The sequence below is a fragment of the Dendrobium catenatum genome, unplaced genomic scaffold (assembly GCF_001605985.2).
Source record: "Dendrobium catenatum unplaced genomic scaffold, ASM160598v2 original_scaffold_76759, whole genome shotgun sequence".
NCBI classification, from domain to species: Eukaryota; Viridiplantae; Streptophyta; class Magnoliopsida; order Asparagales; family Orchidaceae; genus Dendrobium; species Dendrobium catenatum.
Window position 1 is genome coordinate 690,338 of NW_021395205.1, and position 18,748 is coordinate 709,085.

Genomic DNA, 18,748 nt, shown 5'->3' on the forward strand with positions numbered 1-18,748 from the left:
AGCACTCCATGTCGTCCTAGCGTGTTGTCCAGGTGAGTTGAACGCGAGTCCTGAACCAGCAGTCCGCATCTTCCGAGCGAGTCGAGCGCATCATCCGAGAGAGTTGAGCGCGAGTTCCAACTCAAGCCCAACGGAGTCTGCCTCGCGTGGGTCATCTACCTTGAGCCAAAGCGATTTGAGCGGGACATGGGATTTAATTAAATTTTTCAAAAATATTTATTATTAACTTTTAATAATATTCATATTTAATAAATAAAAATAATAATAAATCAGCTCGTTTAATAAACAAGTTGGAGTTTGAGCTCGAGTTCGACTTGTTAGCTCAATAACTCAGCTCTCGCGAATCAGCTCGGCTAACTTACACCCATAGTTTAGCACGTCTTCAGCATTTCTCTCAACAATTCTCATCCTCGTCTCACCCGCTGCAGCCAACGCTTTTTTTTATGCTATAAAAAATGTTTTGTTGAATGAAAAAATAATAATTTTTTTTTGTCAATAAATATTTCATTTTATCATATATTGTGAACTCATCTAAGTATTGGCCTAATTTATTTTTCATTGTATGTTGGATGTGTTGTCATCAGCCTCTGCTTGCCACTCTACTTTGCCATAGTCTGTTATTGTTCACGGCCGCACACCATGATCATTGGCCACCGCCATCATTTAATTTTACATTGCATTCATTGACCGCTGCCACCCACCGTTATCATCGTTCATCGTTGTTATTGCCAATAATTACAGCCAATTATAGGTGCAACCGCTGTCAGCCATCGTCGCAAGCCACCATCATCATTTTATTTTATAGCGCATTTAGTTTACATAAAAAATAATTATATGCATTCTTATATTATTTAAAACAATTTAAAATGTTTTAAAAAATATTTTATTTAGTTTACAATATATTCCTTCGACTTTTCAATACTTTTTGAACAAATTAAATAGCCCCTTAGAAAGTTATTATTTAATTTATAATAAGTGTAATCTACAGTTGTAATCACATAACACATATTATAGATTTGTATCTTCTTCTAATACAAATTATATATGAGTATCATGATATAATTTTTTTCTTTTTTAAATAATTATTCAAAATCTCAAATTAATTATATTATTTTCTTAAGTGGATCCCAATGTACCATAACTATTAAAAGCCCAAATATTTAAAGGCCCGCATTCTTCACAGAGCCCACTAAAGCTAGGGCTCCGATGAGCTCTAATCCACAATCATTGTATTTGCTAGGTATTACAAATCAGCCTTTGAACCACAACGACAATATTATGCAGTTATCCCCTTCCGGAGGAGAAATTATTACATCCGGTCAAAAACCAAACGGTTCGAATGCATACTGAGCAATACCGAGTCAAAAATACTGAGTTTTAGGTGACGTGGCGCGTGGTTATTTGTCTCTGAATGCATTCGGACACTGGATGTAATAATTGCTCCTCACGGAGGTTAGCTAAATTTTTTTTTCTATTTACTGCTTTCTTAAATAAAGCAATAAGAAAACTTTTGATCACTATTTTCTCTTACTTTTTTAAAAAATTATGTCAAACTCTATAGTTAATAAGTTAATTTTTTTTTTAACCAAAACATGTAAATGGATATAGTTAGAGTCATTTGGGTTTCAGCGGGTTAGGTTTGAATTAATCTTTTTAACTTGTTTATTAATTGTTTCGAGTTCGAGTTGGCAAAATTTGGATCGGGATATATGGGCCATCACCGAACTGTCATTGTCAGACCACCACCGTTAGATTACAGTCCTCAAACCATCATCACTCAACCACAATTCTTTGGCCATCATCTTCTGTTACGGTCCTCAATCTCTATCACACGAATACGATCATCCAATTTCCATTTCCCAACAACTGTCCTTCAATCTCCGTAACAAAACTATAGTCAATGGACTACCATCACTTGACTACAATTTTATGATAATCAACAGCCAAATCAGATCCTCAACCACCATTGCTCAATTACAGTCATCCAAACATTATCGGCCTGTCACTAGATTATTGTTTTCACATGTCTTCTAGCGCAGTATGAAACCTAAATAATAATAAGAATAATAATACAAATGAATTCACTTTCACACAAAATTATATATAAAAAAGATAATTAGTGTGCTGCATTTTCAATAATGTGGATAAATATATTTTTATTCATAAAACTATAAAATTCAATGCTATTATGTTTGAATTCAAGCTGCTCGATTAAGACAAAATGAGTAGAAAATTCTTTTTTGTATGGAATTTCAACTACTCCACTGTGATGAATTTGAATAGTTCATATTCAATAAATATTTGTTAAGCATTATCCCTTTCTCTTAAAAAAAATTGTTATTCAATATAGAGCATTTTTTTTTTTTATTCAATGTAGAGAATCATATAATGAAAAGAAAGAAAGATGCAGACAAATGATTAACTGAGTCAAGCTGGTTTATGAGAATTAGCTTGTGTTGGGCTTAACAAATAGCTTGTGATAGAAATTCGACGAAAAAATATATCAAATTTGAGTCAATAATATTTGATTTATTAGCTCAAAAATTAAGAAATTTTGATGTAAAATAAACTTAAATATTTAATAAATCAATGATTTTTAAGTATGAAATAATAAAAAAAAAATTAAAGTTTCTTCAAAAGTAATTTCATATTTTGTAATTACTACTTGCTTTATAATAACATTCGATCAAGATTGGCAACATATGGGTTGAAAAATTCAATCTATGATTGAATATTATTTGAATCTTAATTGAACATAAACCGTTCTTACTCCAAATAATAATAATAATAATAATATTCAATAAGAACTTGTTAGAAAAAAATTATAAAATAGTTAAATTACATGTTCGAATAAGATTTATTTAGTTGGGATCAATACTAATTAATAACTATGAAATAGTAAGACAAACACAAAAGAGGATAAACTTTTAATAGGAAATTAACCTTCCATTAAATTAAAGTAATTAAAATTTTTGCATTATCTTGTTGAAAACTTTGATAAACTTAATGCAATAATAGTTATAATATATCTACATCACTACATATAAAATGCTCCTATCTAACTACATTTATATCACTGTAAATAACTAAAAGTTGATCATATACATCTATATTTACATCATGTAGATTAAATTCAATTTCAACAAGCAATAGTAAGTTCATTTTTATTTGTAATTGTGAAGGTAAATAACCAAGCTTTACAGTGATCTTCGCTACCAAATCCACTGAAAGCGCCATCACATCCGTACATCCGAAGAGAGTAATGTGATATCTCTCTGTCATTCAATGCTTGCTTCTTGCATTCAATACAATAATATCATTAGCCTCAAAATACTCAAATGTCATAATAATTTTTTTTTTCATCACGCCCTTAGATCTATATATGACCCAAGCATTTATCTGCATGCATAGCAAAATAACTCCAATTAGTATATCTCAAAAGATGGCGCAAAAACAACAATTTAAACTTTGCATTAAGCTTCATCAAACTTGATTAAAACTTTATCAACCTTTCTATATAAGTTATTTGAATGTTGTTCCTGGATACATAAGAAAATTTTAAAGTTTGACCAAACCATCTTCAACACAAAATTGAAACTTCTTCAACTATTATTTGATATTCATTCTAAAAACAAACATACTTTGAATAAGCTTTAAAGAATGTTCAATCATGAACCGAATATTTTTCCATCAAGGTGAAAACATGTTTTGAGAAATATTCAAAAATGGTAATCCCATTAATGTCCTTTGACGTTTAGGGTTTAATGTATAAATATATGACATAATCGAAGATGATAACTTTGAAAACTTTATTACATCTCTAACCTTCAACAACAATCGCTAGTTGTCCAAAGACAAAGAATAAAACCTTGTATTGGGACTTTACCACAATACTTTCACTTACAAACAACAATCACCCGAGATAAAAAAAGGAAATGAGAATATGAGGGGTCAGCTAATTTATTGGGTGAAAGGTAGCTCTGATAAAATAGAGAATCCCATCATATTTCAAGATTATTTTGGTATGAAGAGAACTTTCAAATATATTTCCCCAATAAAGAAAATAACAAACATATTTATCCAATTTTGAGTATTATTGAGCATGTTAAAGGAAGATAATTTTCTTATCCATGCTGAAAAAAATACTATGAACTTCAAATATAAATCCTTTTGGATCTAAATAAAAATTTCTATAATATACACACACACATCTAAATATTTATCACATAATTTACAAGGAGGAATATATATATAAGTACATAACTCATTTTTTTCCACAAAGCCTTTCACTCCTCGCTCTGTTAGGGTTTTCCCTAGCCCTCTCCTTGCGGCGCTGGCCGCCACTATTGTGTCAGTGCTGATTTTAGAGAAGTTTTCTTGACTACATTAGAGTTTTTTCTTGTTGGATCATTCACATGCTTTGATTAAGTTGGGTAATGATCTTGACTACATTAGAGTTTTTTTTTTTCATATATCTTACTTCGTTAACAACTGTTACATGGAATTGACCAAATGGTCTCCCTTAGTTGATATTGGTGTTGAGTCTCTGATAATCCCTATTTGGATATCTTTTCCTAACCTACGGCCACACTTATTCTCCCCGAGAATCCTTCACGGCTTAGGATTGTTATTTGGCCGACCGTTAAAAGTTGATAATGCTACCACTGTGAGTTGTTGTCCTCCTGTAGCGTGTATCTTGGTTGAGCTTGATATTAATAAAAAAATTTCTCATAAAATATGGCAACATCTTGAAAAACTTGGTTACATCCAACATGTTGCGATAGAGGATTTCCCTTTGTTTTGTGCTCAATGTATATGTATCCGGCACTCGAAGGGTGACAATCTCCCCACTCCTTCCTCTATTCCGGTGACGATTAACACTGATGCTAGTAATCCTGGTAATGTTAATGCCATTTTTAATGAGAATGCAACTAGTGTTTTGCAAATTTTACATAATGTCCCTACTATAATAATTGCTTCGCCGATTAATGCTATGGTGCTTAATGAGGATAATCTCTTACAAATGGTTAATGACGTGGATGTCGGCAATGGTGTTGTCAGTTACACTAACGAGATCGCTGCTCCATCAACTGCTATCTTGCTTATGGCTATTTCTATGAAAACAAAGAGGGTGTTAATGAGGTTTTGGACACCAACCCTTGTTTAATTAACCTTATAGCTAGTCACATTGTGTCACCTAGTTCTAATGCTGGAGGTGGTCATGATGTTGTTGTGGATTTTGATGGTCATTCTACTCCTATGGAACCTGTGGTAAATGAAGCTGTTAGCCTTGTGGTTGTTTTGGTTTCGGGCATGCCTGTTAAGTGTGGAGATGTTGGGGTTGGTTTGGATGCTCTGGTTCTTAATATGGTGAAAATCATGTGGATACGAATGTTGAAGTTTCTCTCATTGATGTTCCTATTTCTTATAATAGCCCGTATTTTCACTTTGTCAGTTTTTTTTCTAGAGTTATAATAACTCCAAATCACAATCCATCTTTGTCATGATATTTTGATCAAATTATTTTACTTACATGAATTTTTTCATAATTTTTGGGCACCGGTGAAAATTCTTAAGGAATTTGTACCTATATGTACAGGTGAGGATTTTGGGACCTTCTATGTCCAATTTGTAAACCGATTTCATCGATATTTTTTAAATATCATGTTTTATTTCATGGATATTTTATGTAATATTTTTAGTCTTAAAATGATTTATTTGAATTTTATACTAAAACATTGATTTAAATAATTATTATACTAATATTATAATATTATTTTATTATAAATATCTAAAAAAGCACTAAACTAAATTCATTAAAAATCCTTTTCTTCTCTTGAGTTCGGCAACTGAGAGTTAGCATGAGAGAAATGTGAGAAAAAGATAATTGAGAGAAAAGAAAAGTTTAGATTTGAAAGCCACAGAGCGATTTTCGTCCATCGATGCAATTGAGAGATTTGCTCGTCTCACTATAAGGAATCTATATCCTATTTATGATTTCAAAGATTTTATATTTTTTATATTTTTCCGCTCAACTTTGTATTTTTGTTATTGAAAAATATGAACAACTTTGTATTAACAAAACTTTTATCGCGTAACTTTTTGTATGTTATAGAGATCGTGATTATGAGCATTTTAATTATTTATTAAAAAAATTTCACCGTGTAATTTTAAAAATACAGTGATTTTTATCTACTCCAAAATTTATTTTGATATCTAAATATAGTAGTGTAGTAAAATAAAAGTCTTAAAATATCATTTTATATAATCCATGGTAATTTAGTAATTTTTTGAAAATATACATTTTTGTCTAATAGGATTATTTGTTATCTACTATTATAATATTTGACATCTTTTTAATTAAGCTCAATTTTACATTATTTGCTGCAATATAATGAATGTGAACATGTGATTGAAATTACTATTATAGTACTATGATATTATTGTGTGTGTAAAAGACAAGTAAAGGCTAATTGACCCGTTGTTTGGATACTGATTGACCTATACAGGATGGTGGACCGATGAGCTTTCCTTTAAATACTATGATTTGGTGTTATCCTCTATTAATTCATGTGATACTGATTGAGAGTTATAAGGACAAGCTTATTGTGCAGACGGGCCAAGAGTGACGATTTTGTTTACTGATCCAACAGTTTACTGATACTGATACAATATTGAAAAAACATGGTGATAGCCAAGACTTCTACTTGTTTAGTATGACTATTGAAATACATATTTTTGAGGCATTATTCTTATTATTATCTAGATTTATTATTACTGCACGGATTTACTTTTATTGTATTATTCTACTGTTCGTGCCACTAGATTGTTACTATTACTGATATAGACACTGATACTATTTGATACTACTGATTCACTATACTGATATTATGCATATGATATACTGAGCTCATGATATAGAATAACTAGATAGCATGTATACATTATGATATGATTTTACTGCATTGAATTGATTTCAATAATCATTAACGATATTTTGATTTGATGCTTTCTATGATTTTATACTGACTGATGTTATAGATATGATGATTTCTTTAGAGATCTAACACTCGTACTTGTTTACTACTTTATGGGCTTTTATACTGTTTACAGATTCTACTACTGCTGCTTGTGACTTTTATTATTTCTGCATTGATTTAATTATCATATGGATGCAATTGGTATGATTTAACTATTAACATGCATATTGCTCCTTTATCGTGCTTTGAGTTCAGTTGTAAGTTTTGGTGATCTGCTAGGCTTTTTAAGCTCATTATATGTGGTTAATATTTTCAGGTCATGGTAGAAGAGCAGGAGTGTGAGGCTGGTCAGGGTTCTTTAGGTTCTGTTTTTTTTTTTTTTTTAATTATTCTTTTATACTCATGACATGATAAATATGTGATGATTGTGTAGATCTTGAGTAGTGTATATGACTTTTGGGAATGAATATAGATGTATACATTGATATTTTAAATTATAGAATATGTTGTACTATTTATTACTGATATATGAAATTAAATAGTTATGGTTGTTGATTATTTAAAGGATAAATAAATAATTCTTCCAATTTAGATTCTGGGGCATCACATTTCTCTTGTACTTAATGATGTTTTTTTAGCTCAATTAGGTGCCAAATCGAAGGAAAATGAGGTGGTTCAAGGTGTCTGGCTTGTTGATTGTGAATCTTCACCTGATTGGGATGTTGGGGAGGAAATTGATGTGCAAGGGGTGGATTATTGGGAAACCTATAACTTAAATGATATTCAAATCGATGAGGAAGGTTTTTTTTTTTTAAGCTGGTAAACAAAAATGGAGGAAGTCCAAAAATAAATAATCTTCCTTTTGAAGCTTAGTCTCCATTCTCCTTCTGCTTGAAACTGGTTTGGCTACGGTTGTTGTATGTTTTCTTAGTTCCTCGTGGTGTTCTTGGGTTGTTTGGGTGTTTTGGGCCTATGTTGGTTGCTGGCTTGTGGAGTTGTTGTAATTTTGTTCCTAATGGGTTTGTTGTTTGTGTTTGATGCACTGCTATTGGTCTTCTTAGCAATTGATGTATGTCCTCTGAGTTGGCAGTTTTGATAATGATTTTGTGTGGTTGTTCATTGATGGCTCTGTTTGTACCCAGGTGGGTTTATTTTTTCTTCTTCTTTCTTTTTCTTCTTTTACAGACTCCTTTGTTAAGTTTTTCCATGAGGTTGTTTGGACTGTTCGTGTGGCTCCTTTTTCGGTGGATATGCTCATACCTGCTTCTTCTAGGCTTGTTCATATTTTATTTTTAGTTCTTTCTATCCTTTTGCTTTATTGTTGTATTAGGTAGAACTATTATCTCCTAGGTTTTACTTCAAATTATGTATTTTTAGTATACTTTTGATTTTTTTAAGGACTTATAACTTCTCTTTAAATTAACGCGTAGGCCTCTAACTAGGAGGGTTTTATTCAAAAAAAAAAAAAAAAAAAAACATGCGATGTATCCAATAAATAAAATATTTGCTCTATGATTTGAGAAGCATAATGCAAGTTGAAAAATATGCCAAAAAATTATGAATAGATAAAAAGAAAAAAACATTATAAATAGATGAAGTGATTGGGCTCAAATTTTATTAAAAATCATTTTTAAATCACAAATTAGTGTGACACATTGTCTTATTAGATTAGTTCTTCTTTTCAATTTATGTCAATAAATAATAATAATTTCATTTTGTATTTGCTCCATTTGGTTAATTAGTGTTCAAAGCCCAACTCCATATAAACTAAATTATTAAAATAAAATAAAATCATATATCACTATTATATTCTCTAAAAAATATATAAATCTACAGTAAGAATGTAAGATGCAGAAATCCAATGGGCTGTCAAGGCTTGTATTCTTGGCATTTAAATCAAATCTAAGTAGGATTAGTGAAAAGACAAAATATTTATTAATAACATATATTAAAATAAACAAATAGAGCTTTATAAATGTGTATTTAGTATTTACCTTTAAATAAATTAATTTTAATGTTAATTTTATGTGAGTTAAATATTTAGGTATTGAATAAATAAAAAAAGATATTAAAATATATATATTTAGAAAGCTTTTAGAATCAATAAAAAGCCGTCCCAAACTTAGCCTTAGGCTTGGTTTGGAACTGCTTTTTAAAGCAATTTTCTAGTACAAAAATTAATTTTTATACTAAAAAACTGCTTTAAAAAGAAATAAAAAATTCTTAGTCTTCGTTTGAGACACCTTTGTTATTGCTTCTTGAAGCAGTTATCCATTATAAAAATTTTAATTTTTGAACTAATAAATTGCTTTAAGAAACAGTAAGAAAATCGTTCCAAACAAAACCTTAAAACAAACGATCAAAAATAAGAGTTTGAAATAAACTTGAAACCATTCTTAAAATTATATATCATAAATACTTAACCTTTCTTTTGATGGATTTGATTCAATTAACATCACGAGAAAATTAATTTGGATTACATCAGATCAGAATTGACAAGTGAAAGGGGCTAAGAAAATGTAGGAGAGTGTAGTCATGGGACTCTTGCTTCTAATATTGAGATGTTGCTTCTTTGCTACAAAGTCCTGCTCACGTTATGGATCAAACCGAATTATTCGTCAAAGGAGAATGTGACAATATTATTCAGTCGTATGGGAAAATTTTTAATGAATATTTCAAATGTTTTCAATGAAAATCAACTATTTCTCTCTCTCTCTCTATATGAACAAAAATTTTTAAAGAAACTATATAAGAATATTATGACGGGTTCTATATTAGAATATACTTCAAAGCTCTTAGATTTACATTGAGATTAGTACTAAATAAAAAATCATTAGCTTCAATAATCTTCTTATTAAGATCATTCTTATTGGATGATCATGCCTTCGACAATAATAATTCAATCGATGGAATCTATACTCTAATTAAGATTATTTAGTGTTAATATAATTGCTTTGATAATATCTATAGTAATTATAATCACTAAACTCAAATAGTTTGAATTTTTCTAAGAATATGAACTTCCATTAATGCATAAATAATAGAGCATATATATAGCCACAATAAATTAAATATAATTTTTATGAGAATAACTAATTGATTACTAATCTATGATTAGTTAGGCCCACTTAATACTAATTATTTAAGCACGAAGATATACATGATATCTACAACTATAAAAAAAGTGTTTAGCATTTATACCAAAATGAAAAATTGTCCATTCATTCTTTTAGATTTTATAAAATCTTAATCATCTATCTTATATCTTAATAAATGAAGATGATATTAATTTATTAATGTGAATTTTATCCTAAATATATTTATAATATTATGACAAATATTTATTTCCATATTAGTGTTAAAAGGAAACTTTAATTAACGCTTCGTCACCCAAAAAAAAATCTTGTCCATTCATTTGGTTTAGATCTTATAAATCTTAATTAACCATCAATTGTCATTTTAATTATTTTTATTTTGTAATTTTTATCCTAAATTTATGCTTCTTTTGAAGTATTACAAAATATTAATTTATCAAATATTCAATATTATTTTGATAGATTTAAAATTTTAAAAAATATGAATTACTTAATAAAACATATTTTTAAATTTAATAATTTAGATTATTTAGACTTTTTACATTGCGGACTTAAGTTTTTGTATTTTTGAAACAATTTATTTTATTGCTATCATTTGAATCATAAAATATATTATGATAAAATGATTTAAATACTTTTTAAAAATATTCTCTTCAACTCTCCTCATGCATATAGAGATGAATTTTTCCAAATGTTAGAAGCCTCTTGCAATATATAAGTAATTCATATTACATCAATCTCAAAGCAAATTTAATGGTTTTAAAGCTCATCTTAATCAGAATATTCTAACGTAAAAATTTTCTTTTCAAATAAGAATTTGTAAAATGGTAATTAGCATCAACTTATTTCCTATATATATCATAATGTTTTTTTTTCAAATATTTTAAAGATTTTAGTGACATTAATGATCATAATAAATAATTAATAATCATGTTTATCCTGATTAATTAATTCTTAATCTAAAGTCACAGAGAGAAACCTTCAATGGGAATGAAAATCAACATAGAAGATCAAGCCAATCTGCACAGCTCAGATTGAACTGGCCTTCTCCTATCTCCAGCTAGCATAAATTGACAGGTTGTAGCATTAGGAGATGGCCTGGAATAATCCTCTATTTTGCATCAAAGCATATTTTTGTTTAACCACAAATATGTATTAGTTATTGAGACTTTTGAACAAAATATTAATATGAGGGAAAAATAGGTGTTACTTATAAGGAATTCCATATAGAATCTTAATGGCCACATTACCATAAATCGTCAACAACTTTGTTCTGTTGGGATTTCCTTTTCATGGAAAGTTGAGGGCAAAAGCCAAATAACATTAAGGCTTCGTTTGGGACGGCTTTTTTACTGCTTTTTAAAACGGAGTTCTAGTTCAAAATTTTGAATTTTTGTACTAGAACTCCGTTTTAAAAAGCACGAAAAAAGCTGTCCCAAACGAAGCATAAAGCTTCGTTTGGGTCGGCTTTCTTCTTCTTAAAGCAAATTTCTTACTATAAAATTGCTTTAAGACGCGGTTAGAAAATCATCTCAAACAAAGTCAAATCCGTTATCATATACAACAACAACATCAAGTCTTTATTTCACTATGTAGGATCGGCTACATAAATCCTTTTTCTTCAGTCGTTATCATATATAGATCATCCAAATCTATTTGATGGAAAATATGAAAAACTGTGCAAGGATCAGTGGGCTTAGTTCATAGTATCAATGAAGTTCTAGGCTTTATTTGAGAGAGGTTTTCACTGTTTTTTAAAGTAATTTTTAATACTAATTTTTTTTTGAACTATAAATTATTATACCTAGAAAATGTTGTAGAAAACAATAAGAAAGTTGTCCCAAATGAAGCCTTACACTTTGACTTCATTTGGAACGGCTTTTTTACTGTTTCTTTAAGCAATTTTCTAGAACAAAAATTTTAATTTTGTACTAGGAAGCTGCTTTAAGAAGCAATAAAAAAGCTGTCCCAAACGAAGCCTTTGTGTACATGTGTTTGATCAAGTGGAGCATATATTCAAATATAACATCATAGCTTCTTAAAGATCCAAATACAATTAGACTGATAAGAAATCACGAAAGGAATGAAGCTCTGATGATCATCCATCCACATTGTTAAAGAAACAGTCAGGTAGAAAAAAACATGAAAGACTTCAAAAACCAAAAGATGAGCCAAATGAGTCATTATTATGAAACAATTCGTTAACCTCATTAGACCAATCATCTATTTGTTTCATTCTTTTTAATTTATAAGCCACCAGTATTCTAATTGTAATAGCAAGAGTAGTTTTTTTATAGTGTTTTCTTTGCCAAGAAATACATACAAAATTCAAACCGTTTCGAAGGCTAAGCCTTTGTTTGGCACGGCTTTCTTATTGCTTTTCAAAACAGCTTCCTATAGTACAAATTTTTCTAGTTAAAAAATTTTTACAAAAAAATTATTTTATAAAGCAATAAAAAAGCTCTCCCAAAAGAAACCTAAGTGTTATCATAACTTCTTCTATTATTGTTGCATGTCATGGTGAAATCATGGGGTTTGGGATGGCTTTTGCTCTCTACATTAGACAAAACCCTATTTGGTCATGTAAAATATGAAACTCTTATCCAAAAACTATCTTGCCCACCCAATAATTTTTTAGGAAATCATTTCACCTTCTATCACTTTATATTCTAATTTTGCCACTAATTTCTTGTTGGATCACCCATTATTGCATTGCTACATTGATCTTTAATTGTGTTTCAACATTCATGCACACTATTTCAATATTCATAAATGATTGAAAATTTTTTAGCTCACCTTCTACATGGATAGAAGAAGTGATATGAGAGAATTAATTGAAAGTCATAAGCTATACAAATTTATTAAAGCCATTTCATTTAGTTAATAATGATTTTTAAGAAAATATTATAAAAATCTTAGAATTTAATCCCGTTTATATCACATTAGTGGTTTCTATATTCAAAATTATAATAAAAGATAGAACCACCCTTAAAAAGCATATTTCATTAAAAAAAAATCTTAAATTTCATACTACTTTATTTATCTTTAATTGAAAGGTGGCCAAACCAATTAATCACTCTTGCAAGGCACCATTCATATAAGCATGGGCACATCTTGATTATGTAAGCATAATTAATGAATTATCCTAACAACCTCTAGATGATATAGTTGGATCTACGTATGTGGGCTAAATTGTAACTCGATCACATGAGATATTCTGTTCCATGATTTTGAAAAAATATGGTAAGATAAAGATCAAAAGATATGATGCATAAATGTTCTTTCTTCTATATTTGATTAAGGTCTTAATCTCAATAGATTAGGCTAAAAGCTAAAGAGATTTCTATCCTAATTAAGCATGGCTACACTCACAAGTAATTATAGTTATTTTGTGTTCTCAGAGATTTAGTATCCAAACTGTTTAGAAATCTAATTTGTTGTTACTCTAATTAAGTTTTTAGGCTTTACTTTCTTAATCAAATCATTATTAATTTCTATTTTCTAACAACCATATTCTAATTTACTTATACCCATAAAATTAACAAATTTCAATATTATTTTATATTAAATATCATAAAAATAATCTCAGCTCCAAAACATTCTAAGAAAATAAAATCAAAGTAAAAATATTCTTAATTAAGAGATTTCTATCCTAATTAAGCTCATTAAATCACCTATCCCATACAAAGTGGATGCTCATATATATCATAGGAGAAAAAAAAATGTGAATGCAATAGTCAAAAAAGAAAGGTAGCCATCCAAATTATGATCTCACAAAGGGGACTAATTCAAAATAGTGCAAGTTGTTGCGTATAGGAGACGCATATTATATTCACTAATTCTTAGCTATGCTATGATAAGGACCTCATAAGAAAGTTTGGCATGTCTTTTAACATATATAAATACTTGATCAGTTTCATGCAAAAACTCATTAAGTAACTTGGAAGCTTCATCTCTCATGATTCCAACAAAAGCAATGGCTTCTACTACTCTTCCTCTTCTTCTTCTTCATCTTCTTCTCTTAGCTGCTTGCATGGACTGGGCTAAGAGTGATCGGCCAGCTACAAGTTTTTATGAAAATTATGAAGGATCATGGGGTGGAGATCGAATACAGATATTGAATAAGGAAACTGAGGCTTCGCTTTTCATGGACAAAGCTTCAGGTTTTATTATTTTGATATTTTTATTTTTATCTGGGATAAAAAAGGGTTGATATAACAATATAGTTAAAATTAAGGCGTTGAGATATGCAAACTCTTGTTCTTAAATTTATGGAGAAATTATTTCTTAGCATGAAATTTATTTATCAATTTTATTCTGGGGTTTTTTATGCAGTAGTATGGACTGCTAACAGTTGTCATCTTTGGAGTTTAATTGATGCTTCTGTTTGGTACAACTTTTTACTACTTTTAAAAGGAATTTTTTAGTTAAAAGTTGCTTTAAATAAGCAATAAAAAAGTTGTTCCAAACAAAGCCTAAGTTAATCTCTATCAAACCAAATTCAAGAAAAGTCCAAATTAATTAAAAAGCTAAAGAACTTCTTGTTTTTATTGGATTCATTGATTAAGCTCAATGTAAAAATTAATAAACCATATTGATAACTCCATTACAGTAAATAAAGACTGTAATGGCGATAATAGAGGCATTTGTAGCGATTAAAATTGCAAAACAATTGAGTATATATAATTTTTTTATTGTTACTGACACCCTAACGTCTGTAATCATCAAACATAAATAAATATTTAAAAAATAATAAAATAATTTTCAATCCCAGATGTCTGTACTTAACAAACATAGTAATTATCATTATCTTAATTTTCTTTTTAATCTATGCGGTTAAATGGCAATATTTCAGATTAATACTACGTCAATATCATGCATGGAAGATGCATGTTTTAGTATATGAACCCTTTAACACGACATCACCTGATAATTAACCCGTGAAAGCCTTAATTAAATTTCTTCTTAATTATTATTCATCCCGTTCATATTAGGAAGAGTCGTTGATGATATATCATTTATTTATAATTGTATCAAGATTGATTGATAATCTATCTATCTATCATAGAAACCATTTTTAAGATATTTTTTTATTAAAATAATATTATGGCCAATTTATACAGTCTGTATATATTAACTGTACATGTTTTTCTTTTGGGACGGCTTTCTTATTGCTTTAGCTTTCTAGCTAGAAAGCTTTTTTATAATAAGCTGTTTTAAGAAGCAATAAGAAAGTCATCCCAAACGAAGCCTTAATCAACCTAAGGAGCATTTGAATACATATATGATTATTACCCTTTAACGCTTCGTGTTTGTTTTATCAGGTTCTGGATTTGGATCAAAGCTTAAATACGGTTCTGGGTTCTTCCATATGAAGATAAAGCTGCCAGGAAAAAACTCAGCTGGAGTTGTAACTGCTTTCTATGTAAATTTCATCAAATCTTTCATTTTTTGTTGTTTGGATAATCCAATTCTCAAAGCTTCCTCAAACACTACAAGAATTTTAATATACTTGCTTAAAAAATTGATAAAAATTATACTATAATAATATTTTAAAAAAGGAAGGTTCAATCAGCCAACCACAATAGTACTAAGATTTTATTTGGGACAGCTTTCTTATCATTTTCTAATATAACTTTTTAGTACAAAAACTTTTTGTTTAAGAAATTTTTATACTAAAAAATTATTTTAAAAAGTACTTAGAAAGCTATCCCAAACAAACCCGTTGTCTCTCTTATATATCTTAATCAAAAGACACATTTGAGCTCAAGGCTTCAATTATTTTTATTTATATTTTCTATTCAAATATGATCACTTTCTAGAACACAAATGAATTCTTGTTAATGATTCAAATTACTAAAGTTTATATTTTAATTTTATTTAGTTGGCTTCTGACTCAAGTACCAACCATGCTGAACTGGATTTTGAGTTCCTTGGCAACCTTGAAGGGAAACCCATAATTCTTCAGACAAATGTCTTTGCAAATGGGAAAGGAAATAGAGAACAAAGGATCAGATTATGGTTTGATCCTTCTGCTGACCTTCATGACTACAAAATACTATGGAACACTAATCAAATAGTGTAAGTTATGATTAATCCAATCCTTAGCTGATTAAAGTTAATCCAAAATCATTAAACTGTTAATCCATTTCATCATATTTGACTAATTAATCTATTATAGGTTTTATGTGGATGATACACCAATTAGAGTATTTGCTAACAAAGAGAATATAGGAGTGGGTTATCCATCTCAACCAATGCAATTAATAGCAAGCTTGTGGAATGGAGATAGCTGGGCTACTGATGGAGGCAAGACTAAAGTAGACTGGTCTTATGCTCCATTTAATGCAATTTTTCAAGGTTTTGATGTAGATGGATGCGTTTCAGTAAGTTCACATGATGCTCACTGTTCATCTCCCTCATTATGGTGGAACTCAGCAAGATATCAACAGTTAAGTGCTTCTGAAAAATCGGCTTATCAGAACGTCAGGAGAACATATATGACCTATGATTACTGTAATGATGTTCAAAGGTTTCCAAACCCTCCACCAGAGTGCCCTCAATGAAGAATTTGGAACTTTTAGTTTGAATGAAATGCTACACATGTGCTTTGTTTTTATGAAGAAAATGGAATAAATGTAAAGGATCATATATATTTGACATTTTCAATCATTCTAAATTAAATGATGTATGTTCTTTGGCATAAATTATTAAAATTATTATGGGATGGGTTTGTTTGTAATTATAAATTATTTCCATTTTCAATACATTATAAATTATATACTTCTTGCATTTACTTTTGATGTAAATTCTCCATCGGTCCCTAATTAGTTTAGACATCGTTTGGGATTGCTTCTTAAAGCAGTTTTCAAGTTCAAAATTTTTAAATGGGAGGCGGAAAAGTTTCTCCAATGGGGAGTGGGAAAAGGTGACATTTATTTTTGCAAGACAATTGGTTAGGTTGTTCTAATATTGATGCTCTGCTTTACACTCACTCTACTACCAATATTAGAGTGTCGCCTTTTTTTAATGACAATTGTTGGGATGTTGCCAAGCTTAGGTAAATTCTTCCTGTTAGTATAGTCAAGATTATTTTGAGTATTCCTTTAGATGTTAACTGCAATGATACTTTACTTTTTAATCTTTCTTCCACTGGTAAGTTTCAGTTAAAAGATGCTTGGGAAAATTTCAGAATTAAGAAGGAGCCTAAATTGATTTATTCGGCCTTTTGGCATATTAATTTCCCTTTATCCTACTCTATTCTTTTATGGAGATGTATTAAAGGCTTTATTCCGGTTGATGTTGTGCTTCAAAATAAAGGTATTTCTATGCCTTCCAAATGCTATTGCTGCTCTAACGTGGAAACTATTGATCATATCTTTGTGAATGGGGCTATAGCTCAAGAAGTTTGGAGTTATTTCAGTAAACTTGCCAGAAAGAATTTTAATTCTAATCACAATACAGTTTTTTCTGTTTTGGAGCTATGGGCTTATGCTCAGAAAGGTCATATTTTTAATTTTATTCCCATTCTTATATTTTGGTATATTTGGAAGGCTAGAAATGATGCTAAACACAATTCTATTAAGATGAATGCCCTTCAGATTATTTCTAATATTAAGTTTAAAGTTCTGCAATCTTTTTGTTACAATATTGTTAGCTCTCAAAATTTCAAAAATTGCAAAAACATGATCAGTTCTTTTGGCATCACTGTTGATATGGAGCATAATATTGTCACTGAGAGAATTGTTAATTGGAGGAAACCTTCTCCTCCTTTTGTGAAACTTAATTCGGATGGTGCTGTTAATAATCTCTCTGCGGGTGCTGGTGGTATTATCCGTGATAATTCTGGTTCGATTTTGGCTGCTTTTGCTGCTCCTATCCATCGTCCTAATGCTATTACTGCTGAGCTTTTGGCTTTAAATTACAGGTTAAAAATTTGCAAAAATAGAGGTTTCAACAATGTTTGGATTGAGGTTGATGCTATGCTCCTCATACAAATCATTAACGATACTATTCCTGGTAATCCTCAAAACTTTTACCTTATTAGGGAAATTAAACACTGTATCTCCTCTATGAATTTCTTTATTTCTCATATTTACCGGGAAGCTAACATTTGTGCGGATTGGTTAGCTAAAAAAGGTTGCTCTTTATCTAATTATGAAGAGCTGGATATTAGGATGTTAAATCCTGTTTTGAAGGGTATGGTCAATTTGGATAAAGCTGGTATGCCTTATATTAGGAATGAGTAAGTTTAGTTGTTTTTGTTTTGTCCCTTTTTTCTGTTTTCTGGGGTTCTCTGTGCTGACTGATTTGTTTTGTTATTTGGGTGTTGCTACTAGTTATCTCCTTTTTAAATTTGGCTGGAACTTTAAGTTGTGTAGGATATATTGCTTTTTTTGGGCACCTTTGTTTAAGCTCTGTTATGTCTTCTGGGAATGTTTGTGATTGTGCTCAATTATTCTGTCATTTTGCTTCCATTAGTTCTGGCAGTTTGGTTGGTAAGATTAATTTCATCTTCCTCTTTGTTGGTTACGATTTGCTGAAGGGTGTCTCTATTGAAATTTATATCTTTTATATTCTGAATATCAGTAATCACTCTTACTGGATTCGTTTTAGTAATTGGTTTAGTTCCTATTGCCATCACTCTTTTAGACGGTTTTGTTTTATCTGGGA

General features: G+C 29.8%; 1 protein-coding gene across 1 annotated transcript; it reads left to right on the plus strand.

Annotated features, from left to right (window-relative positions):
* The first annotated feature begins 14,023 nt into the window (after positions 1 to 14,023).
* LOC110095678 (xyloglucan endotransglucosylase/hydrolase protein 2) lies at positions 14,024 to 16,817 on the plus strand. The gene is made up of 4 exons (XM_020821313.2): positions 14,024 to 14,238; positions 15,400 to 15,500; positions 15,960 to 16,156; positions 16,257 to 16,817. Exons 1-4 carry the CDS (start codon positions 14,034 to 14,036, stop codon positions 16,639 to 16,641), a joined length of 888 nt encoding a protein of 295 aa, XP_020676972.1. The 5' UTR covers positions 14,024 to 14,033; the 3' UTR covers positions 16,642 to 16,817.
* The last annotated feature ends 1,931 nt before the right edge of the window (positions 16,818 to 18,748 follow it).

Excerpts from the sequence above, each read along its gene's own strand:
- LOC110095678 (XM_020821313.2), top strand. The coding sequence starts at position 14,034 with ATGATTCCAACAAAAGCAATGGCTTCTACTACTCTTCCTCTTCTTCTT. Across the intron at positions 14,239-15,399 it reads TTTCATGGACAAAGCTTCAG|GTTCTGGATTTGGATCAAAG; the intron begins GTTTTATTATTT and ends TTGTTTTATCAG. Across the intron at positions 16,157-16,256 it reads TGGAACACTAATCAAATAGT|GTTTTATGTGGATGATACAC; the intron begins GTAAGTTATGAT and ends AATCTATTATAG.